The sequence below is a fragment of the Rhea americana genome, unplaced genomic scaffold (assembly GCF_003343005.1).
Source record: "Rhea americana isolate MKP2758 unplaced genomic scaffold, rheAme1 scaffold_168, whole genome shotgun sequence".
Lineage (NCBI taxonomy): Eukaryota > Metazoa > Chordata > Aves > Rheiformes > Rheidae > Rhea > Rhea americana.
This window is the reverse complement of record NW_028185794.1, coordinates 33,182-53,456: the sequence shown is the minus strand read 5'-3', so window position 1 is coordinate 53,456 and position 20,275 is coordinate 33,182. Positions and strand designations below refer to the sequence as shown.

At 39.2% G+C, this 20,275-nt stretch overlaps 1 protein-coding gene and 1 pseudogene across 1 annotated transcript; one reads left to right on the top strand and one right to left on the bottom strand.

The window, feature by feature from the left end:
- Positions 1-4,726: 4,726 nt before the first annotated feature.
- Positions 4,727-5,717, top strand: LOC146598198 (olfactory receptor 6C75-like; annotated as a pseudogene).
- Positions 5,718-18,421: 12,704 nt separating this feature from the next.
- LOC146598197 (putative gustatory receptor PTE01) lies at positions 18,422-19,183 on the bottom strand. Its single transcript, XM_085300685.1, has 2 exons — positions 18,934-19,183; positions 18,422-18,552 (listed from the first exon to the last, which is right to left on the bottom strand). Exons 1-2 carry the CDS (start codon positions 19,181-19,183, stop codon positions 18,422-18,424), a joined length of 381 nt encoding a protein of 126 aa, XP_085156811.1.
- Positions 19,184-20,275: the final 1,092 nt, after the last annotated feature.

Below are 20,275 nucleotides of genomic sequence, written 5' to 3'. Positions count from 1 at the left end.
CCTCTAACATTCAAAATCTATCTGTTGACTTTCGCATGGGACACCCTTGACTTCCCACCCAACACCGACTCTGTCAATGCCAAGACAGGTTTCAAATGCCTTTGTTCAGCCAACAACAGTCTCAACTACATTGTTGCCATGATATCTGTATGGGGGTGCATATTAGAGGCTTTAGTTYGGAGAACAAGCCACCTCAGAAGACAAATCTCTGTATATTTCCATATAATCAATTCACAAATCATTAATTTATACCTAGCCTCGGATGGCTATCTATAGCCTCCATCTGGAAAGTGAAGAGAGGATAGTTACTGAGCAGTGTGAGTCATTGAAGTCCCAAACTTCAATGCATGACTGCATTTYGCAGTGGGAAAGTAATGCAAGATTCATGAGTAGTGAGAGGGACTCAGCTAGGGACTGTCCCACAGTGACTTCATAGTGATATTTTATGCATATTGTCTTCAATGCAAAAGGCACTATCTGCTGCTAGGGGGGAAAAAAAAGCAGGTTTTAGACAGCTAGTGATAAACAACTAAACTGAGATCTTCACTGTAGGTCTGCTTTGCATTCTGGAAAGAGAAAGAGAAAACATATTGAGAAAACATGCGATTCTGCCGTTCTCTAGAACTGCCTCTTTCCTTTCAGTGACTATAGTGGGAACCCAGAATTACTGTTTTGGATTCCTGAACTGGAAAGAAATTAGTCTTTATTTGGAATTGCATCACCCAATGTTTTTTCTTTGACTCTGTGGCAGCAGAGGGATGTCACGTTCTAGCAGCAATGTCTCACGACTGGTATTTAGCTATATGTAAATCTCTCTGCTGTTCATCCCTTATGAATGACAGACTTTGCAACGTGTTAGTCACTTAATCCTGGTCTTCTGACTAATACTGTATTAATATCTTTCCTTTCATCACTGACATTTTGTGCCTACCTCAAAACTGATCATTTCTCTTGGGTTTTTACTCCAATTATCTGAGTCTACTGCAGTGACCTTCATCAGATGGAACTTGTACTTTCTACTCTGCCTTCTTTCTGTATCCTATTCCCATTAGTATTAATGGCAACATCCTGTATTTCCATCATTTTCACCATCCTGAAAATCCCTTCTATCACTTGAAGGCAAAAGGCATTTTCTACCYGTTCTTCCCACTTCAATGTAATTATCATTTTCTATGAAACCGTTATGATTTTGTGAATATTACCAAGCACAGATTCATGGTGAATAGTGAGTAACATTGTTTTCTACACACTTTAGACTCCCATGGTGAGCGATCTTGTTTATCACTCAAGAAACAAAGAGGTGAATGAAATTGTAAGAACTTATACAAATATGCTGAAGTATGAAAGGAAACAGTAAAAAAACACTAAGTAGGGAGAAAAAAATCAGGAAAGTAACAGCAATTCAAGATGGAATTTATTGCAGCTTACAGAAGAAACACCTAAATATGAACCAGGCTTCTGGGTAAGCTTGATGGTCAGCCAGTGGAGATCTCCATTTCTACAACATTGATCCTGAAGGTGGCATCTTTAATGTATAAGGCGGAACACACTTTAGAAATGTGTCCTTCTCTTTGACTGTAACAATGGTCTGGACAATTAGCTCAGATGATAGCTGAAGATAGCTAAAGTTCATAGACTGAATCATACCTGAAATGTGGGTCATTTGTAGGACTCAAGGCAGTGCTGTTGTGTGAATTATCATCACAATTACAGGTTAATAAATGAGTTCCCTGAGATATGAGGAACAATTTCATCTCTGCAGATGCATGTGGCCTTATTTATCCAGTCAAGAGGTCTGCAGTAAGGATAAGCTGATATTTTGATAGAGTTCCCAGAGGACCAGCACATCCACAGAAATGGATCGTACTCTTACAATCACGAACACCACAGACTGCCTAGCTCTGTTCATCTCCARCTGGTAAGAGTTGATGTGTGCTGGCTTTCACACATACACACACCTGCATGCACCAGCTAGTCCAGCTTGAAATTTGCTTAGAATGGGAAATGCACTCGTGCAGAAGATCGTTAGAAATAGAATTTAATAAGACTACGGGATCATCTAAGGTGATCAAGAAGAGGGCTCAGTCAACCAGGTATACTGACCAGCATCTTGCTTTCACATGACCGCTTTAAGCCGTTTTCTATTTTTCCATATTATTTTCCTCACCAATTCACCTTGATTCTTCCCTTTTCCCACCTTTTGTACTTCTACTAAACAAACCACAAAACATTTTTCACGATCTTACACTCCCTTTAAGACATTCCATAAGCTATTTTACACAGTCCTCAAATTCTCTCTGCTCTGTCTMGAATATCTCTTCTTCCTGCATACAGTAATAGGCCCTATACCCTTTTAAGCCATATGTGCCTTAATTTGCATGGCATTTTGGAGAAAAATTCCTTTCTTTCTCTCATCTTGATGGGTCTGTACCAGGGACAATAGTCTAGTGGTTCTCCTTCAATGGTCTTAGAAGTAGCCAATTCTGTGCCACATTTGAAAACCTGGGACATCCTGCCTGGCCTATAATGCTGCATCAGGAGGTCATGGGTGTCCCAGGAACTCTAGGAAATACCTGCTAGTCCTGTGTGGATACCTGCTAGTCCTGTGTGGGCATCTCAGATACTCCAGAGCATCTAGCATGACACGAGATGCCCCCCTTTAGGCATTGGAATCTCTCTATTAACTCCTAGCACACCAGTGCTAGGTGCAGAAAACACAGTCACAGCTGAAAAGATGCACTTTGGGTGCTGCATGGGAACAGCTGAATAATTGAACTAATTTCAGCTTGTTGGCAGGCAAAAACTGAAGACTGAAGTATAGGAAAAAAGATGACACTTCAACTTTTTCAAGTTTCTGTCTCATTTTTAATTCTGTGCCTGATATTTGGCCTGTGTTTGACATTGAAGCCAAGTGGGAAGAGCACTCAGGAGAGCTAGGCTATAGCCCAGACTGTGCAATGCTCTCTGTCCAGCTCAGTCTGTAGACTAAATGGGGATGTTCATGATTTGGAGTTAGCCAGGACCTGTGCTAGGAGTCAGTGTGTTTACAGTAGTGACTGTTGTCTGAAATGCTACTGCATGCCCTCAAGTCATACACGAGTGGCTACATCAAAGGCCCTTAATGTCATGCTATAAAGATACCATTCAGCTGGGTTATGATACAGTCTCCTCTTATTTGGCATAACAGGCATCCATCTCCCAGTAAGTTCATCAGGTATATCTAGATGCTTTTGGAAAATGGAATATAAATGCAGATAATATGTACAGGGGAGAGAGAAATACAATTTTATTATTAAATACAGGTGTAGTGTTAACATAAAAGCTTTCTCTGAGAATGCTATTGGGAAGTTCTCAATCAATCTATAAATTAAAATATTTATAATTCCTGTTAGTAAAACTATCAAAACAGATTTTACATTCATATTAGAGAGCATATAACGAGTCACAGGGGACTTCTGGAGTTCATTTTGGCTCTAGTAAATACAGAGATTTATTAAGGACAGAGCAACCACTTTAGAAGATGAAGCTCTTGGCTTTCATGTAAAGATGATGAGCAGAGAAGATAGCCTACAGAATCCACAATGCCACCCACATATGAAGGCTGGAGTTGATGTATGAGAGATCCCAAYTAATAAGTGACTTGTCATGTAGGTAATGCTGTCAAAGAAAAGTGTTCAGATTTAGGGAGAAGGGGAATGAAGAACTTATGAAAAGATTGATTTGATACTGTCTGTGGAAAGTTTTTTCTCAGTGGAAATAACCAATGTACCGAATTGTAAAGCTGCAGTGACTGACATGATTTTACTATGCCAGCCACAGCTTTATCTGAATGCCTTAATATTTTTCAAGTGATTTTTTTTTTTGAACAAACTGGTCTGGAGAGGAATTTTTCTCTTTTTAAAAATTTGTTTCATTTTGTTGTTGTTTTGCTTTGTGTGTGTGTGTGTGTGTGTGTGTGTGTTTAAGACAAAATCCATTTACACTATGATCTCCTCTCTATCAGGATCTGCTTCTGGATCAGACTACATTTCTGTTGCTTTCCATAGCAGTGCCCAGTACTGCATTCAAACTTAAGCCAAATGGCTTCCAAGATTTGAACTTGCTTTGTCTGTAGAGCATAGCCCTAAAGTGAGACAGTCCTTCCCCATGCCTGAATTTTACCTACCTTGTAAGTCAGTCAGGTCATCCAATATCCAGAATATGAGAAAGTTTCTGTGCAGGATGGTTGACTGGAGAAGCTGATCTGATGCGACTACAAGCTTATATGACAGCTCAGACGTAGAAGGATGTGAGTATCTTTCACCACTTCGGCACAGCTGGGTGATGTACAAAGGAGCATGAATATGTTAAAGTATGTCCAGAGCACAAAAAACAAGAGTTGGGGTATATATGCTAAAGAAAAGGAAACAGTCCAAGATATRGAGCCAAAAAATGACATGTGATCATCCATATTTCTGAAAAAGAAGAAAAAAACCCATTTAAACTCCTGTTTCAACTTATCCCTAAGACATACCAACTGTGAATGAGAAAAAGTGAAATAAGGCAATTTTTCATAGTAAATATTGCTGAAACATTTTCATAATTAGAGTATTAGATAAGTTATCAGGACATAAATATTGAATGAATGAATTTTAAAAGTGTATTTTTACAGACATACTTTGAAAACAGCTTTATTATTTTTCACATTACATTTTAGTGTTTGCTTTCCTCAAGATTCAGCATAATAATGTCAGCTATAGGAAAATAAAACCAAACCTACATTATGGAATTGATCCTCCTAGGATTTGGAAATTTACCTGATTTTCAGCCTGCACTTTTCCTRTTCTTCTTGGTGGTTTACATGGTGACAATGACAGGGAACATTTTCATCATTGTGCTGGTGGTGACTAACCAGCATCTCCGCACACCGATGTACTTCTTCCTCGGCAGCTTGTTTTGCTCGGAGACCTRCTACAGCTCTACCATCCTGCCCAGGCTGCTGGCCAGCTTCCTAACAGGGGACAGAAGTATTTCTTACAACAGCTGCATGACACGGTTTTTCGTATTTGCTTTTCTAGTTGGGGTAGAGTGTTATCTCCTGGCAGTGATGTCTTGTGATTGATACTCAGCAGTATGCAAACCTTCGCATTATGTCACCTAATGAATCGTGTTGCATAGCACTAGCTGCTGGGACTTGGGTAAGTGGTTTTATAATTAGCTTTGTTATCATATTGCTGATGTTGCAAATTACATTTTGTGATTGCAGTGAGATTGACCATTTCTTCTGTGATTTCATGCCTATGATAAAATGCTCCTGCAGTGCCACATTCCTGATAGAAATCATAACTTCTGTGATGTCTGCTGCGCGTACTGTGCTGCCATTTCTTTTCACTGTAGCAGCCTACATTTTAATTGGCATTGCCATCTGTAGAATCCCTTCAGCTACAGGGAAGCAAAAGGTATTTTCAACATGCTCCTCTCACCTCATTGTGGTCACTATTTTCTATATAACTCTTATCCTTTTCTATATGTTATCAAAAACTTTCAATCTCACAGCTTTAAACAAGTTGTTCTCTGTCTTCTATACTGTTGTAACACCCATGGTGAATCCACTTATCTACACCTTAAGGAATGAGAAGGTCAGAGAAACCTGGGGAAAGATCTCTATGCATTTAGGAATTTATATAAATGATATATCAAGAGCTACGCATTATGGGGCTTTTTTGGCTAGACTATAAAAATATAAACTATTGAAGATGACTTCCAAAGCAACTGTATAGTCACTGGTTTGGTGATTTGCCAAGTCACAAGCGAAAATAAACTACTTTCTCTGGCTGTGTGGTTGTTTGAGGAAAAAAAGAAGAAATAATTTTTTGGTTAAACTGAAATGGACTTCTTTTAGAAAGAATGGTAAAACCAAAATGGTAAAACCCTTCCCACAAATTTTGATTAAACTCAAAATATTTTTGTCATATTTTCATATTATTTCAGCCACTTGGGAATCAAAAGCTGCAAGAAAAAGAAATACTTCTTATGGCTACCGGCATTCTCCATGCAGCATAAACGAGACCCCCTTGCCAAGTGCCATGCTGTTTGGACAACAAAGGTAGGTTTCATCCGCCTAGATGTAGACATACATTATCCTTTTAGATACTGCACGAATGCCTCCCTAGACTGTGTCTACCACTCTAAAAGCACACAGGTCTATCCTAAGGTGTAGGTCGTATCTGTTAACCTTGTGAAGATGTCACATATATCCCAGGGTTTCTGCTGTGACAGCAGATGCCTGTATTCAGCCCATCTATGCCAGAGGGGGCTTGCAGCAGTGTGAGTGAGAGTCAGGCTGCACTATCTGTCCAGAGGTCAGGTATCTCTTCCTGAGGAGCTACCTTTAGCAGTTTAGATGCTGTCAATGCTTCCCATAGGAAAAAAATGATAAAGACATACATACAGCTTTAATGACACTATAAATAGGAATCTAAAAATTAAAGGTCTATGTCTGTTCTCATCTTGGTAGCTAGGGCTAGGAAATGGAAATAGGGCTTGTTCATGGAAAGAAATAGACATTGCCAAGAAAAGAACTTTCATCTCATCTGAAGATTGATCATATGAATTGCACCTCTAGGCATCATTTAGCTATCTAAAAGTAGAGACAGGAATCTTTTCTCATTGTGACACTACCACATGGGTCAAACCTCATCTAAATATGACAGCTGAAAATTTGTAACATAATCTGTGTTAAGTGGTTTGGTTCCCTCATGGAGAGAGAGAGGGCTCATACCCTACCATTACACTACCATAACTCTGGTAGTGCCAGTATCTCTTCACTGATTATTTGGGGATTGTAAGGGAACTGAGAATTGAAGTTGCCAGGGATGGCTGCCTTTTCTGCTAAGTTTAGCCTCCTGATAAAGAAGAATTATGCTAATGCGAGGAATGCAGAGTCCCTCAGGAGTCAGTGGGAAGCCATAAACACATCTCCAGCATGATTTCTCAGGTTCTCAGGTATGCATCTTGGTCAGGAGGGGCTAGTCACTCTCTGGAGCTGCTTATTTCTTTTTCACTGATTGTAGAAAACTTAGAGAGCTAACTTGTGATCTCCTTAGGTATGGTAAAAATAATATGAGAAATATTAATTTAAACTCTTTTCCCTTTGGATCACCATTCTTTCTAATATTCCTTACCACTTGCTGTGCCACCTAGTAATCCTTCCTCCAAGGTCAACACACTGTTGTTTTCCAAAGAACACTCCACAGAACAGATGTCCAATCTTCCCCTCTCAGTTGCTCCTGCCCTGAAATGCCAGCTGTATATTACAATCACATCTTTCCCACACCTTACTGCACTCCTTTGGTTCCAATGTTACATTATAACAGTTCTTACTGATCTCTACCTCCTTTATATTCCTAGAGAAGAGTGAGATAGTCAACCCAGTTCATTGTTTTCCATTGTTAACGGAAAGGGGGCTGTAACCTGGATTTATCTCACCTAGCTCTATGTCTAAAAATTTAGACTCTGAGTTAGGCAAGTTCCCTAGGCTCCCTTTACGGCCAATGTTGAGAAGCAGTTACTTTTGGGGAGGGGGGCAGCAAAGATCTGTTGCATGCACCAAGTAGGCCAGAGCTTCTTTTTCTATCCATTGACTATAAAGGGAGTCAAGATGACTAGTTTGTTTCAGACATCCCTTTTGAAATTCTTGCCATTTAGATTGTAGGCATTTCTAATGAAAGTGAGAAATAATTGTCTAAACATAGGTATTTGGTGCTATTTCAGCCATATTAAGGTATCCTGCAACTCTCCTCTCTGGGTCCTATCTATCAACCCTGTGCTGACATCAGTGCTACCCTTGGTCACCCCAAATGGCACAAGATGCTTTTAAAACCTGGTTTTCAGATCCGGAATTGAGTGTAATGAATCCTCCTTAGCAAATTCCTATTTTATTGTTGGTTTTCATTGGCTTTGGAGATACACTACACAACTGTCTAGATGAACTACCTAACTTGATATGTATACAGGATACACCATGTCCATATGGCTTGCAGCTAGCTTCCTCTAAAACAGTCAAGCCATGTCCTTACTGCAACCTAGGCTGGATATTTATCCCACAGTTTCTTGCACTGTCTATCTCCAAGATTTCATTGAATACTGACTCCGCCACACTATAGTGTTTTCCRCATTTCCATGCTAGTTCCCACCATGTCCTGAAACAGAGATCACTGTTGGATATTTTTTATTTATTTAAATGGCTTTTGCTTCCTAGTGTGCCTGAATCCCTCAGCATAAAACCAAAGTGCCTTAATCCAGAGATCTGCCTTAACCTTCCTCATGGCCTGAGACATTTTAAGCTTCTTTAAGAATTCATATGTCTTCATATTTCCCCTTAATAGTGAGAGTTCCTTGGTTTTCTAGATTTGCGCTAGGACAGCATGATACAAAGGACAATTCATTTTCCATGCAGGAAGATGATACATACAGGCATGTGAGGATGATAAGTCTGCTCAGATACAGTTGGATGACAGATGCTATCCATACTGCCCTTGAGAGTAGTCTCTGGACTGAGTCACTGAATATCTCTCAGCTCTTTCTAAGAAAAGATTTAGTCTTTCACAGGAATGGATCCTGGAAATTATCTGGCAGATCTGTGGACTAGGCTTGAGCGGTATCAGGGAAAGTGAGGTAGTAAGGGCTATATTTCGGGTTTGAGCAACAGTCCTTGAGCCTGAGAGGGACTAGGGAAGGAGGGTAGCCCCAGGGTGATAGGTGGGCCAGACTGATACGAACTTGTGTGCTTGTGTGTGTGTCAAAGACGGAATAAGAGTCACAGAGGGTGTTGTGGAGGTATCATCAAGCTGCACCATGATACGGTGGTCTGTCCTGTTCACAGCCCCTTGGCTGATTTCTGCCGTGGCCACCTGGAGAGCAGGAAGAGATGTATGTTCAGACAGCTTTGCTGTGAACAGGATGTCTGACATTCGTTTCTGCTCCCTCCCAGGAGCCTGGATGTGCAGAGGTGCTATGTTGCTGCAGCCCCTCCCTGGGCCATATACATCACACCAACTAGAGAGAAACCTCTGGCAGGTGAGGGCTAGAAGCATTGCCTTCAGAAGGACTCAAAAGAACTACTTGATAAGAAAGTTTGTTACTTCTTTTGTCTTCCTGCAATCATGCCTCTGATTTTCTGTTCTAACAAGCCTCTTGGGAGGGACACTTGCACTTCCTGTAACAGCTCTACCTCTAACACCTCTCAGAAGGCCCCATTAAAACTCCAGGAAACTTTCTTTCTGTGACTGCCCTTCATAGTGCATAACTTTTCCCCAACGGCTTGTTAGAGTGAGGAAACTATAATGAGCCTTTTGTTGCCTCTAATTCTCTGTACACTCATTGGGCAACTAATAGGAGAAATAGGCTTTTGTGAAGACTTTTGCTAGACTTGAGGATTTTAATGAGCAGATGACATAAGAGGACTTTTTTTGTTTCTTGTTCTTAAGCCTAACAATGTTAAATTAATATGCTCCAAAAGAACTTAATGAATGCCATTTTCCAGTAGGAGATGACAATGTCAAACAAAAATGAACATTATCCTTGTGATCAAGCATCTTGTGGACTGTCTGTCTCTGACTATTTCTCTCATGAGTCTCAAAGGACTAAGCTGTCGCTAATAAAATCTTCTGTCTCCCCAGCCCCTTCCACAGCAGAAGTAACACTGCCTTACAGTCCTTTAAGAGCTCCAGTTCCCYCTGGAGCTGTTCTTGTAAAATTACCTGCACACTCAGTTGGGTTGTATAATCCTCTAGTTACAAAGACTCATGGCATATATAAAATTATTAAAAAGCTGAGTAACATTTTTTGACGTTTTGAATATATTTTTTTCAAACTCTTTCACTTGACTGTAAGATGTACCAACGGAACCAAACCTTGTCCCATTGCTAGAGGCATATGATCAGGAGACATGCAAACCAATATATAGACATTAGCACAATAAGATAACAGAAAGAAGAGTAAAGAATTAGTGGGAATTAGTGATGAGAGTCTTTATTGGTATTTGTCCAAGGATTAGACAGACAAATATAAGGTAGAACAAATAAATATCAGTCCATTGGAAAAAATGCTTGGTAAGTAGACAAGTGGGCAAATAGGTAGCCTGACATATTAGTGTATAAATGGAGAAAAAAAAAGAAGAAAACTTAGTTGGATATTTARGTACCTAAAGTATTAAGAATACAAGTGTGTGTCATACAGACCCAGACTTCTTTTTCTTTCAGCAAATGAAAAATGTAATTATAGAAGCAGAGGGAATATTTGCAAGGTGTGAATCAATTTTAGAGAATAATTTTGCACAACAAAATTAATTGACTAAAATTTGTGAAAAATGTTGACATTTATGGAGTTTGTGTATTTTTAATTTCTCAACTGCAGCTTTTTTTTTAAGAAGCAGGTCAAATTTATTTATTTTTTAAAAAAAGTTAAGATATAAACAAGATAAAATGTTTTGTTGCAGGGTGAATGACTGTAACTGATCTTAGTCCAAAATTTAACTGATGAGTGATATGAGCTGTCAAAAAAGACACAGAGGAAAGGGTGGATAGACTAGATTTCCTTTTGTGGTCACTTCCATGCTGTTTTTTCTAAGATGGTTGCAATTTTATCCCATAGGATGTATAGACATAAGGATCTGGAGTCCTTCCCACAAAGTGAAATGGGGTAAGACAATTTTGTGGGACAGGAAATCGCTTGTTTATTCAAAAACACGGTAAAAATGCAGATAATCAAAAAATGATAATATATAGCTAGGTGAATTGATCCTCCTATGTCCAGAAGTGAGGTGAATAGAAAAACACTCAATTGCTACAGAAGAAAATGCTATTCTGGAAAATGATGTAAATCAGGTATTAATCACACTAACTGATGGGGAAAATGGTGCTCAGATACAAGCAAGAGCAGGCCTGGAGTTGAAATTAGAAGGAATAAGAAAGAAAATAAAAGCACAAGCCAGAGGGACACCAGAGAGCCAAGACGCTACAGCCATCTTGACGCAGAGGTTCCTGTTCCTCACCGTGCTGTAGTACAACGGATGCCATATTGCTCCTTGTTGGTCATAAACCATTGTGCCTAGCAGGAAACACTCACAGGTGACAAAAATACAACACAGTTGAGCTGCAAATCACAAGCTGTGAAGGAAGCAATTTTTCTCTCCACCATCAGAGTCACAAGTGTCTTGTGACCCAAGACACTTGGTGCTCTAGCTGCAGCAATTCTCCATCAAGGTGAGATTCTTTAGGAAATAGTACATGGGTGTGTGTAGGGCAGGGTCAATAGCTGTGATCACGACAATAAGAGAGTTCCCTGTTATCATGGGCAGGAACATGAAGGAAATTGCTGTGAAAAATAGGAGCTGTATCTTGCCATAAAAGGTAAATCCGGGAAGTATGAAGTGGACAATGATGGTTTGGTTTCCTGGCTCCGCTTCCACAGCAAATTGCATCCTAAGAGACAAAACAAACAAACTAACTAACTAACAAAAAACAAACTACCAAAGGATTAGTAGCTTGGGACAGATCGTGGTCTCAGAAATAGCTATAGTTGTAAATAAATTGGGGTTCAAGATATGAGATGAGGCATGGATATGTCAGTGACCCCAGTCTAAAAGAGCTTGGTTGGGGAACCTGTACAAGGCAATCCTTAACGGTCACAGGCTGAGATTAATCTTCTCTAAAATAGATGAAGAGAAGATAGACATACAAATTTGAAATAGCCTTCTGGGTTAATTTTTTATAGAAAAAATGGATCTTTCCAAAGGTAGGTGGCCCTGCTTGAGCAGGGGGGTTGGACAAGATGATCTCCAGAAGTCCCTTCCAACCCTACTGATTCTATGACAGATTATTTTATCATGAGAGGCATCTATGATAAGCCAGAAGAATTTCGCTTTGGATGGGGGTGGATGTCTCTTACTTGACTTCAGCATCCAAGATACAGACATTTATATGTGACCAGTCATCTTAGAAACACTTCATATTTAAGGAAGAGAAATAGATTGCAGTACAGAAGCACAATTTGTTCCTAAGACAGATGTCAAAGGAATGCTAGTACTGATGGAATCATTAATAATGAAGTGAGTATATGATTACCAAGTCTTTAGACAGCTGAAATTAACTGAAAATAATTTAACTCTCGGTGCTCAGAGCCAGGTGATAATAAAAACCTTGTGGATCCCTACCTACTTACTGGTTTGATTTGTGAGCAGAGATGATCTACCTATGTTAGAATTATTTTCATTGATTAACGTTACCTGCAAAAGTACAGTCCAAATTTAGAGAAGATTAAACTAATTAAAGTGTTCACGCACTTACACTTATTTCATCAAATCTTATAAAATTTATATCCTAAATATTAATTTAAGTTTTGAGAAGTAAAAAGATGTTTACCATACAGATAGTCGCCCAAATAAAAGAGGTCGCCAACATCTGCATCTTGCTGCCATTTTGTGGAAATGTATCCCTCATGAGCTCTACTGTCCCTCATGAGCTCTAATTATTTGTCTGGGAATCTTCTTGGACTGTTTTAGCCAAAATTTTGCTGGCTGAGTTTGAGTGTACTGAATTGAGAGATGGTCACTAGTTTCATTTCATCAACTGTTGCATGGAAGGTAAATCTTCAGAAGTTAACATCAAATTGCTAGAAAAAGTAACATCCTGAAAGGCTGTACTGATTTGCTAAAGGTCTTGAGGTGGGATTCAACTATTAATTCCAGCTTTGTAAAAGTAAGATATCTGGGCAAAGTAGTTACGCCCCTTTTGTTATCAGGAAATAATAAATAACAAATTGAAATAGCCTGCCCAAGAATGTGCTTCCTTTTAATTGATTTACCTGTCTTATGATTTAATGAATCATTTTTTCTGTGAATTTTTAATAAAGGGAAAGTTTTACTAACTTTAAGAGATCTAACAGTTTTGCACTGGAAACGTGGTAAGATTGTCATTCCTTACAAGTGCAACACTGCAAAGTAGAGCAATGAAGAGGGACAACAAAAAGACAGCAGAGCCGAATCATAGAGGAAATTAGTCTCTCTAAATTTGGATGATTTCAATGCACATGTCTGTTCTAGTTTAAATTTTATTATTAGAAAGAAAGAGGTGCTTTTAGGGCATGAGTAACCTGTTAAATTTTAAAGAAGACTTTAGAATTACATTAGTTTTGCCAAACTGTCTGTCTCTTTCCACCTACAAAGAAAAGATAGCTTAGATACAGCTGTCTATATTGTAGATATTTAAGATTAAGCAGGATAAATCCCAACTTGCAAATTAGGAAAGTCATAGCCATAGTGTGACAAAAAGACAATAATAAAAAACATCTTTCCTGTATTTACAATATTAGTATTGAGATCAGAATCTGGCCCACAGGATCCGGACTGCATCTTTACAAAATGGAACTAAGAATTAGCATTTCTTATTCAGGGTTTACATGTGTGAGATCAGGATATACAAGTGCAACAAAAATGCCAAACTAATAATGGGAAACAAATTGTTTCAATTACCATGATGATATCTGTATATCTGGGGGGAAGTCAACCTGAGCCTATAGATTAAGAAAGACTGTTGTTACTGACACAACGGTGAAACAGTGTCATTAATAGCCATTTCAATTATACAAAATGGCTTAAGATTTGGGGAGTTTCAGAATTCTGAAAATGCAATGCTTTTTCTTTTCTTTTTTTTTTTTTGCTTTAGTGATGATGAAAGAGAAAATAGGTAGATCAGAAGGCTAGAAAGAAAGAGAAAGAAAGAAATTGTGTATTTCTTCTGTTCAATGTAATTACATGCAATATAGGCAGCTACAATTGGCAAATTCTTTTACAGATGATAGAAAAAAGAAAGGATTTTCTGAGTACAATTAATCTTTCTCCTCCATAGACATCTAAAACAGTACAAATTCCTCATGCTATGGAGGTTCCTATTTCTCTCAGAAAACCAAGTGAATAATTCAGAAGTAAAAATCTGCATTGTCAATGTCTAAAGCCAGGTGGGATGTATATCATTTATATATCCTAATACCATCTCTGGGCTCCAATTGGAAAAATAAACTATGGAAACACATTTGGTTTTGTTTTTGTCTCAGAAATCCACTAAGGATGAAGAGCAGAAATTGAAATATTATCTCATGTTACTAAAACTGGTAGAATTTGATCTCTCTCTTCATTAGGGGCAGAAAGGAGGAGAAATCGTGAATATAGAGATAAAAGAAAACAATACCTTTATTTCCCTTGGTAAAAAGCAACATCTCCCCTCTGACTTCAAATGCTTCTAGAACTTACRGATGGTGGTATTTGAATTTTCTTGTGCTTCCAGTAGGACAAGGTCTGTAGATAGTGATTTGTTGTTATGATGAAATCATAAGTTAAAATGATTGTTTTAAAAATCCATGGACTATATAAATATGCAGTATATTTTAAGAGATACTAGAAGTCAAAGTTTATTATAGGTAATGTTTCTTTCCATATATTCGGAAGTCACTGATATAATTCTTAACAGTAGTTATATCACTAATAATAGTATAATTTCTTATTCTTATCTAGTTTACTAATACTAGAGAAAATGAAATTTGGCATGTGTTAGTGTCCAGTAGTTATAGACATTTTCAAGAGATTATAGAAACAAATACTTGGATAAACAGTGGTATTGTGAATATGGAATACTGCAGTATGAGACCAATGTCCTGCATAGCACTAAACAAGAATAGTAGGCTATTCTTATAACTTTTTTATTGTTTTTATAGTTTTTGTCCACTTAAATCTGGAAATGAAAGATTGTTATCATTTGATGGATGTGCCCTTCAGTCGTAAGAAGCGCTTTTGATGAGGATGTGGTAAATCAATGTAAGACAGAGGTGAAGGATTAGGTGATAAGAATTTAGGACTAAAGTACTTAACAGCTGATCAATTCCAGTAAAATTTGGGTTTGTATTTTGAAAAAGCGAGGAATGCGAATCAATCAAATGTTAACTTGAATGTTGAAGAATATCGTTGTACTAGTGCATCACAAATGGAAACCATCACAGAGAATTCATTAATACTCTCCTGTTGCAAAAGGGCTCAGACTTGGTCCTGGCTCCCTGACTGTACACAGAGAATACCGGGACTCATCCTGCTTCTGGTCAGGAATGAGTTAAGTGGCTCACCTGGCATTAGTGTGAATGCAAATGTCTTTGCCATGTCATACAGCAAATGTAGGTTCACCAGAAGGTACAGCCAACACAAACAGTACAGCCACAGCTAATGTGATGCTTTCTTCTTTGTACAGAAATATTGTGATAGAATAAGGAAGCTCTCTCATTTAACTCTCATTAAATGTATCTGTAGGGATTTTTGATGACTGATTTTCAGTTATGACCGATTTTCGATACCTCCCAAGTTTCTTTTGATCCCCCCCCCCCAAAAAAAATCTCACTTTTAGGATTTTAAAAAGAAAATTATTTGTCTGCCAGGGCCCTTGTATGACTTTACTGCCATCACAGCAGAGTAATTTACAGATAGGTATAGTTCAGTCATCACAGCACCCTCATGAATAGGTAGGAGACGGTTCCATGTAAAAGCAGTGAGGACACTGTACAAACTCACAAACTGTAGAGCATCAGGAAACTGACAATTGAACCAGGAATAGAAGCCCTTCTCAACACTGTTTTCAGAAGACTAAAGGTCTTCTGTTACTGTATTTCTACCTCTGTTTCCTCAGCCTATGTATTGAGGCACTGTCTGTGCCTATGGTCTTCCTCAGAATGTCTTTCACCTCCTTACACCTCAGACAATAGATCACATGGTTCAATGTTGGAGTCAAGACAGCATGAAAAAAAGGCTCTACTGCATTGAACAAATGGGTCCTCTTGGGCTTGGTGTACATGAAGATAGTGACGGAGAAGCTAATGACCCTAGTGTGATGGGAGGTGCAAGTGGAGCATGCTTTGCTCCTCCTCTTGGCAGAGGACATATCCAAAATGGTGGACATGATACAGCTGTAGGAGAGGACAATGATGAAGAGGGGGATCAGCAGGATGACCATGACCAATGCAAAGCTTACTATCTCTGCCAGGGACATGTCTGTACAAGAAAGGTTCAGCACTAGAGAGACGTCACAAAAAAAATGGTTGATGGCCATTGATAGCTGATTCCTCCTCTGTCTTCTCCAGACTAAACAGTCCCAGCTCTCTTAGCCTCTCCTCATATAAGAGATGCTCCAGTCCTTCATCATCTCCAGTTCCTCTTCACAGGGCTTACTCCAGGATGTCTGTCGGAGGCGGGCTTGCGGAATCATAAGACGACCCAATATGAGCTAGCAATATGATCCGTTTATTTCAGCAACTTTACCTGCTTATATACCATCGTATGCTGTTCACACGCTCAAGCATCCAGCTGGCTATATCTAATTGGCTTACTACTATAGTTCACGCCGCAAAGCTCTGTGCTATTGGCTATCCACATATTCACTGTCCCGTCTYGCCAAYCYCTTCATYCTGTTTTTACAYAGCATTCATWCTTWCTCCYTCATTACTTGTCCTTCAAGGTGTCTCCAAGGTTACTCCATATCAGCAAGTCAGGGTTGCTCATTTGCACGGCCTGATATCCATGCTCAGGCAGCCAATTCTCTACAGATGTCCATGTCTTTTTTTGTACTGTGGAGCCCAGAACTGGACACAGTACTCTAGGTGTGGCTTCACCAGGCCTGAGTCGAGGGGAAGGGTCACTGCTCTCAATCTGCTGACAATGCTCTTCCTAATGCAGCCCAGGGCACCATTGGCCTTCTTTGCTACATGGGCACATTGCTGGCTCATAGTCAAATTGTCATCCACTAGTACTCCCAGGTCCCTCTCCGCACAGCTACTTTCCAGCAGATCAGCCCCCAGCCTGTACTGGTACATGGGGTTATTCCTCCCTAGGTGCAGGACTCTGCACTTTATTGAATTTCATGAGGTTCTCCTCTGCCCATCTCTCCAGCCTGTTAAGGTCCCTCTGAAGGGCAGCACAGCACAGTCTTGGGCAGCACAGCCCTAATGGTATTAACCAGTCCTTGCAGTTTGGTATCATCTGCACTTCGGTTATTATCCGTCAAATTTGACTGTAGAACCTGTCACACTGGGTGAGCCCAGTCATACTGTTTTTGCACCCCTCTAACCCTGCCAGTGACAAACATTGTATTAGGCAAGAATTTCTGTGTTTCTGTGGCTTAGGGCAGAACAGAAAGGACAGAAGGGATGTTATGGCTTTAGTCATTACTTATTCCTAGAGCACACTGTGGAAGTGCTGCTTCTCTTTAGTGACTGTAAAGGGAGCCTAGGCTTATGAGTTAAGATGCAGATATAGCTATAACATTTTACATGGGACATGGGCTAGTACAAATATCATGTGGGAAGCACAAGAAACACCCCCTCAGCTGGTACTTTTCTCCAACCCAAGACCAATAACAGCCAAGGAAGTCCTTCTTTTCCTGTCTGTAGCAACATCAGGTCAAAGAAGTTCATTTAAATCACAGCTGATTGATTTTAACTGGGAAGGGAAAAAGACCTCACACAGCTAGACATCTCTCTGGTAGAGGAGGTGGTAAGCAGCAACCCTACTTCCCAGCCTCATGTCAGGTCCAGGTGCCTCTGCTGAGAACAATATTTCTTCACGTAAGCCCATCTCCTCTGCCATCCTTCCATGGTAGTTTAAACCAATCTCTCTGACTTCTCAGCATTGCACTAGGGTGAAGGAGAACTGGTAGCATCTCAGATACTGGTCACAACTGGGTGATGAAAAAATTACCATGCTCAGTAGAGAATGATATGTATTGTGTAGACAACAGATGAAGCAGAGCAGAGAAGCAGTTATGCAGTACAATGGACACTGTGGGCTGCAGGTGATGGAAAAGGAAATAACACAATCTGTCATACAGAATGGGAAGTGGGGAAGAAGGGTTGAGGAGAAAGGATGCCTACATTAAGGAAGATTCATGCCTACCTAAATCCTAATGAGAAACCAGAACTCAGAAAAGTAGGATTCATCATACATTTCTGACTGTCTGAAAGCATAAAAGTTTAAGTAGCTTCCTAATCACAGGTAAATTCAGAGATCAATGCTACTTAATAAAAGTAAAGATTCCTAAGGTATCTAAGATGACTTTTTCCATTGGTGCACTTTTCATTGTTGACTGTAGAATTCTGATGACCAGCTTAGAATTGGTAAATTTTTCTGGGGTATTTAAATATGTGAGGGACTACAAAAATTAAGTTGCTGTAGAATTAAATTAATGCTGTAGAATTATATGTTTATAACTGGACTATACGACATAATTCCTATAGAATCAGATCAGTTGATGTAACAATCTAGCTATTTTCACCCAAGCTTTTGCTTTCTGAACAGAATTGCAGGAGTTGGTTTGATTATATTTTTGTTTAATCTTTTGGTGGAATATTACTTTTATGCAACATATTTGGAGACATTTCTTGTCTTTGCTAAGGCAGTCCTGAAAGCCTCACGAACTTCCCTGTTCCTCAGGCTGTAAATGAAAGGATTCAGGAATGGAGATACTACACAGTAGAAAACAGACCCTACTTTGTCAGACCTAATGGTATAACTCACTGATGGCCTCACAGACATGTAATACATACACATACAAATGGTGGACCCATAGTATACAGTCACAACAATCAGGTGCGTTATGCAAGTGGAGACTTTGTGTTACCCTGCAATGGATGGCATCCTTAGGACAGCATAGATAATACACACATAGGATGCCATTATGAGCATAAAGCAGCCCAACACTATAGTCCATGTGCGTGAAAAGAAACTGATTTCACTAATGGAATTATCTGTGCATGATAGCTGCAAAACAGGAGCCAAGTCACAAAAGAAACGATGTATCTTATTGGGACCATAAAAAGACAGCTGGTAGAGAAAGACTGAAGGGGAAAGGGGAACAAGGAATGCACTCTCCCAGCAACCAAAAGCTAAGTGGCCACAGACTCTGGCATTCATGACAGTTGCATAGTTCAATGGGTGGCAGATGGCTAAATAATGGTCATAGGCCATGGCCACCAAAAGGAGGTTCTCAGTAGCTCCAAGGAACATGTTGAAGCAGAGCTGTGTAATGCAGCTTGATACACTGATGGACTTCCTCTCTACCAGGAAGTCCACTAGCATTTTGGGGATAGTGTTGCTTATATGCCCAGCATCTGTCATGACTAGATTGCTTAGAAATAGATACACGGGAGTGTGAAGCTGCTGGCATATCTGGACAATGACAATAATAGCAATGGTAAGCATGTATACCAGTGAGAGGAGGACAAATAGAAAGAGTTGGGGTTCATGGGAACTGGAGAAACCTAAGAAGGTAAATTCAGTCACAGAGGTCTGGTTCCCTGAGAGCATCTCTTCCTCTTCCTCCAAGATACTCAANAAAAAAAAAAAAAAAAAAAAAAAAAAAAAAAAAAGATGGAATTATATGCAGGAAATTAGGTTTATGATGGCATAGAAAAACATTCCTTATATGTTAAGGGAGACAAAAGCAAGACCATGTAGTCATGGGACTGGATGCTGAGAAGAGAATAATTATAGGAGTAGTTGGATTGGGTTTTCTGGGATTTATTGTTCCCCTTAAAAAGTGTAGAAGTCAAGAGGATTCTGTCCATACCCCAATAATTTCCACAATCAGATCTAGAGAAGTTAAATAAAAGGCACATGTTTCTAGTGTGAAGTAAAATCTTATGTGAGCTATTAAATAAAAAAATTAAAAATTATGAATGAAACAATTACAAAAATCATGGTGTTGCAAAAACATACATTTAGAAATAAACTGGATATAAATGCTAGGCATAAAAGACAATAATCTGTTCTGAACAGAGTGATTATAGGAAAGAGCTACTCCATGCCTCATCTATGAGTATTATTGCAAATTAGATTATAGGAGGGCTACATTTTGAGATTCAGATAGCAGCATTTTGGTTTTTTTCCATCTGCACATCTACATATGAATATACATACAACTGTCATTACAGGAAGATATGGAATGAGACTTTTTCAATGCCCAAGCATCACCAAAACATCCACATGAGTTTGAAATACAGGATTTATGACAATACAACATTTTTGAAAGAGAAATCAAGTGAGATGTCCCACATTATCCAAAATAACAAGAGATGACAATGTTTAGTTAACAAAATCCCACAGTAACAGCATGATCCAAAGAGAGATTTGCTACTTTGCAGCAACAGTGTAGCACACCATTTTTTTTCAAGCTTGTAATGCAACACTGCTATCATTCCCAAGCCATGC

Excerpts from the sequence above, each read along its gene's own strand:
- LOC146598197 (XM_085300685.1), bottom strand. The coding sequence starts at position 19,183 with ATGACAGATGCTGGGCATATAAGCAACACTATCCCCAAAATGCTAGTG. Across the intron at positions 18,553-18,933 it reads AGCTTTTGGTTGCTGGGAGA|GGTCTGTTTTCTACTGTGTA; the intron begins GTGCATTCCTTG and ends CTGACAAAGTAG.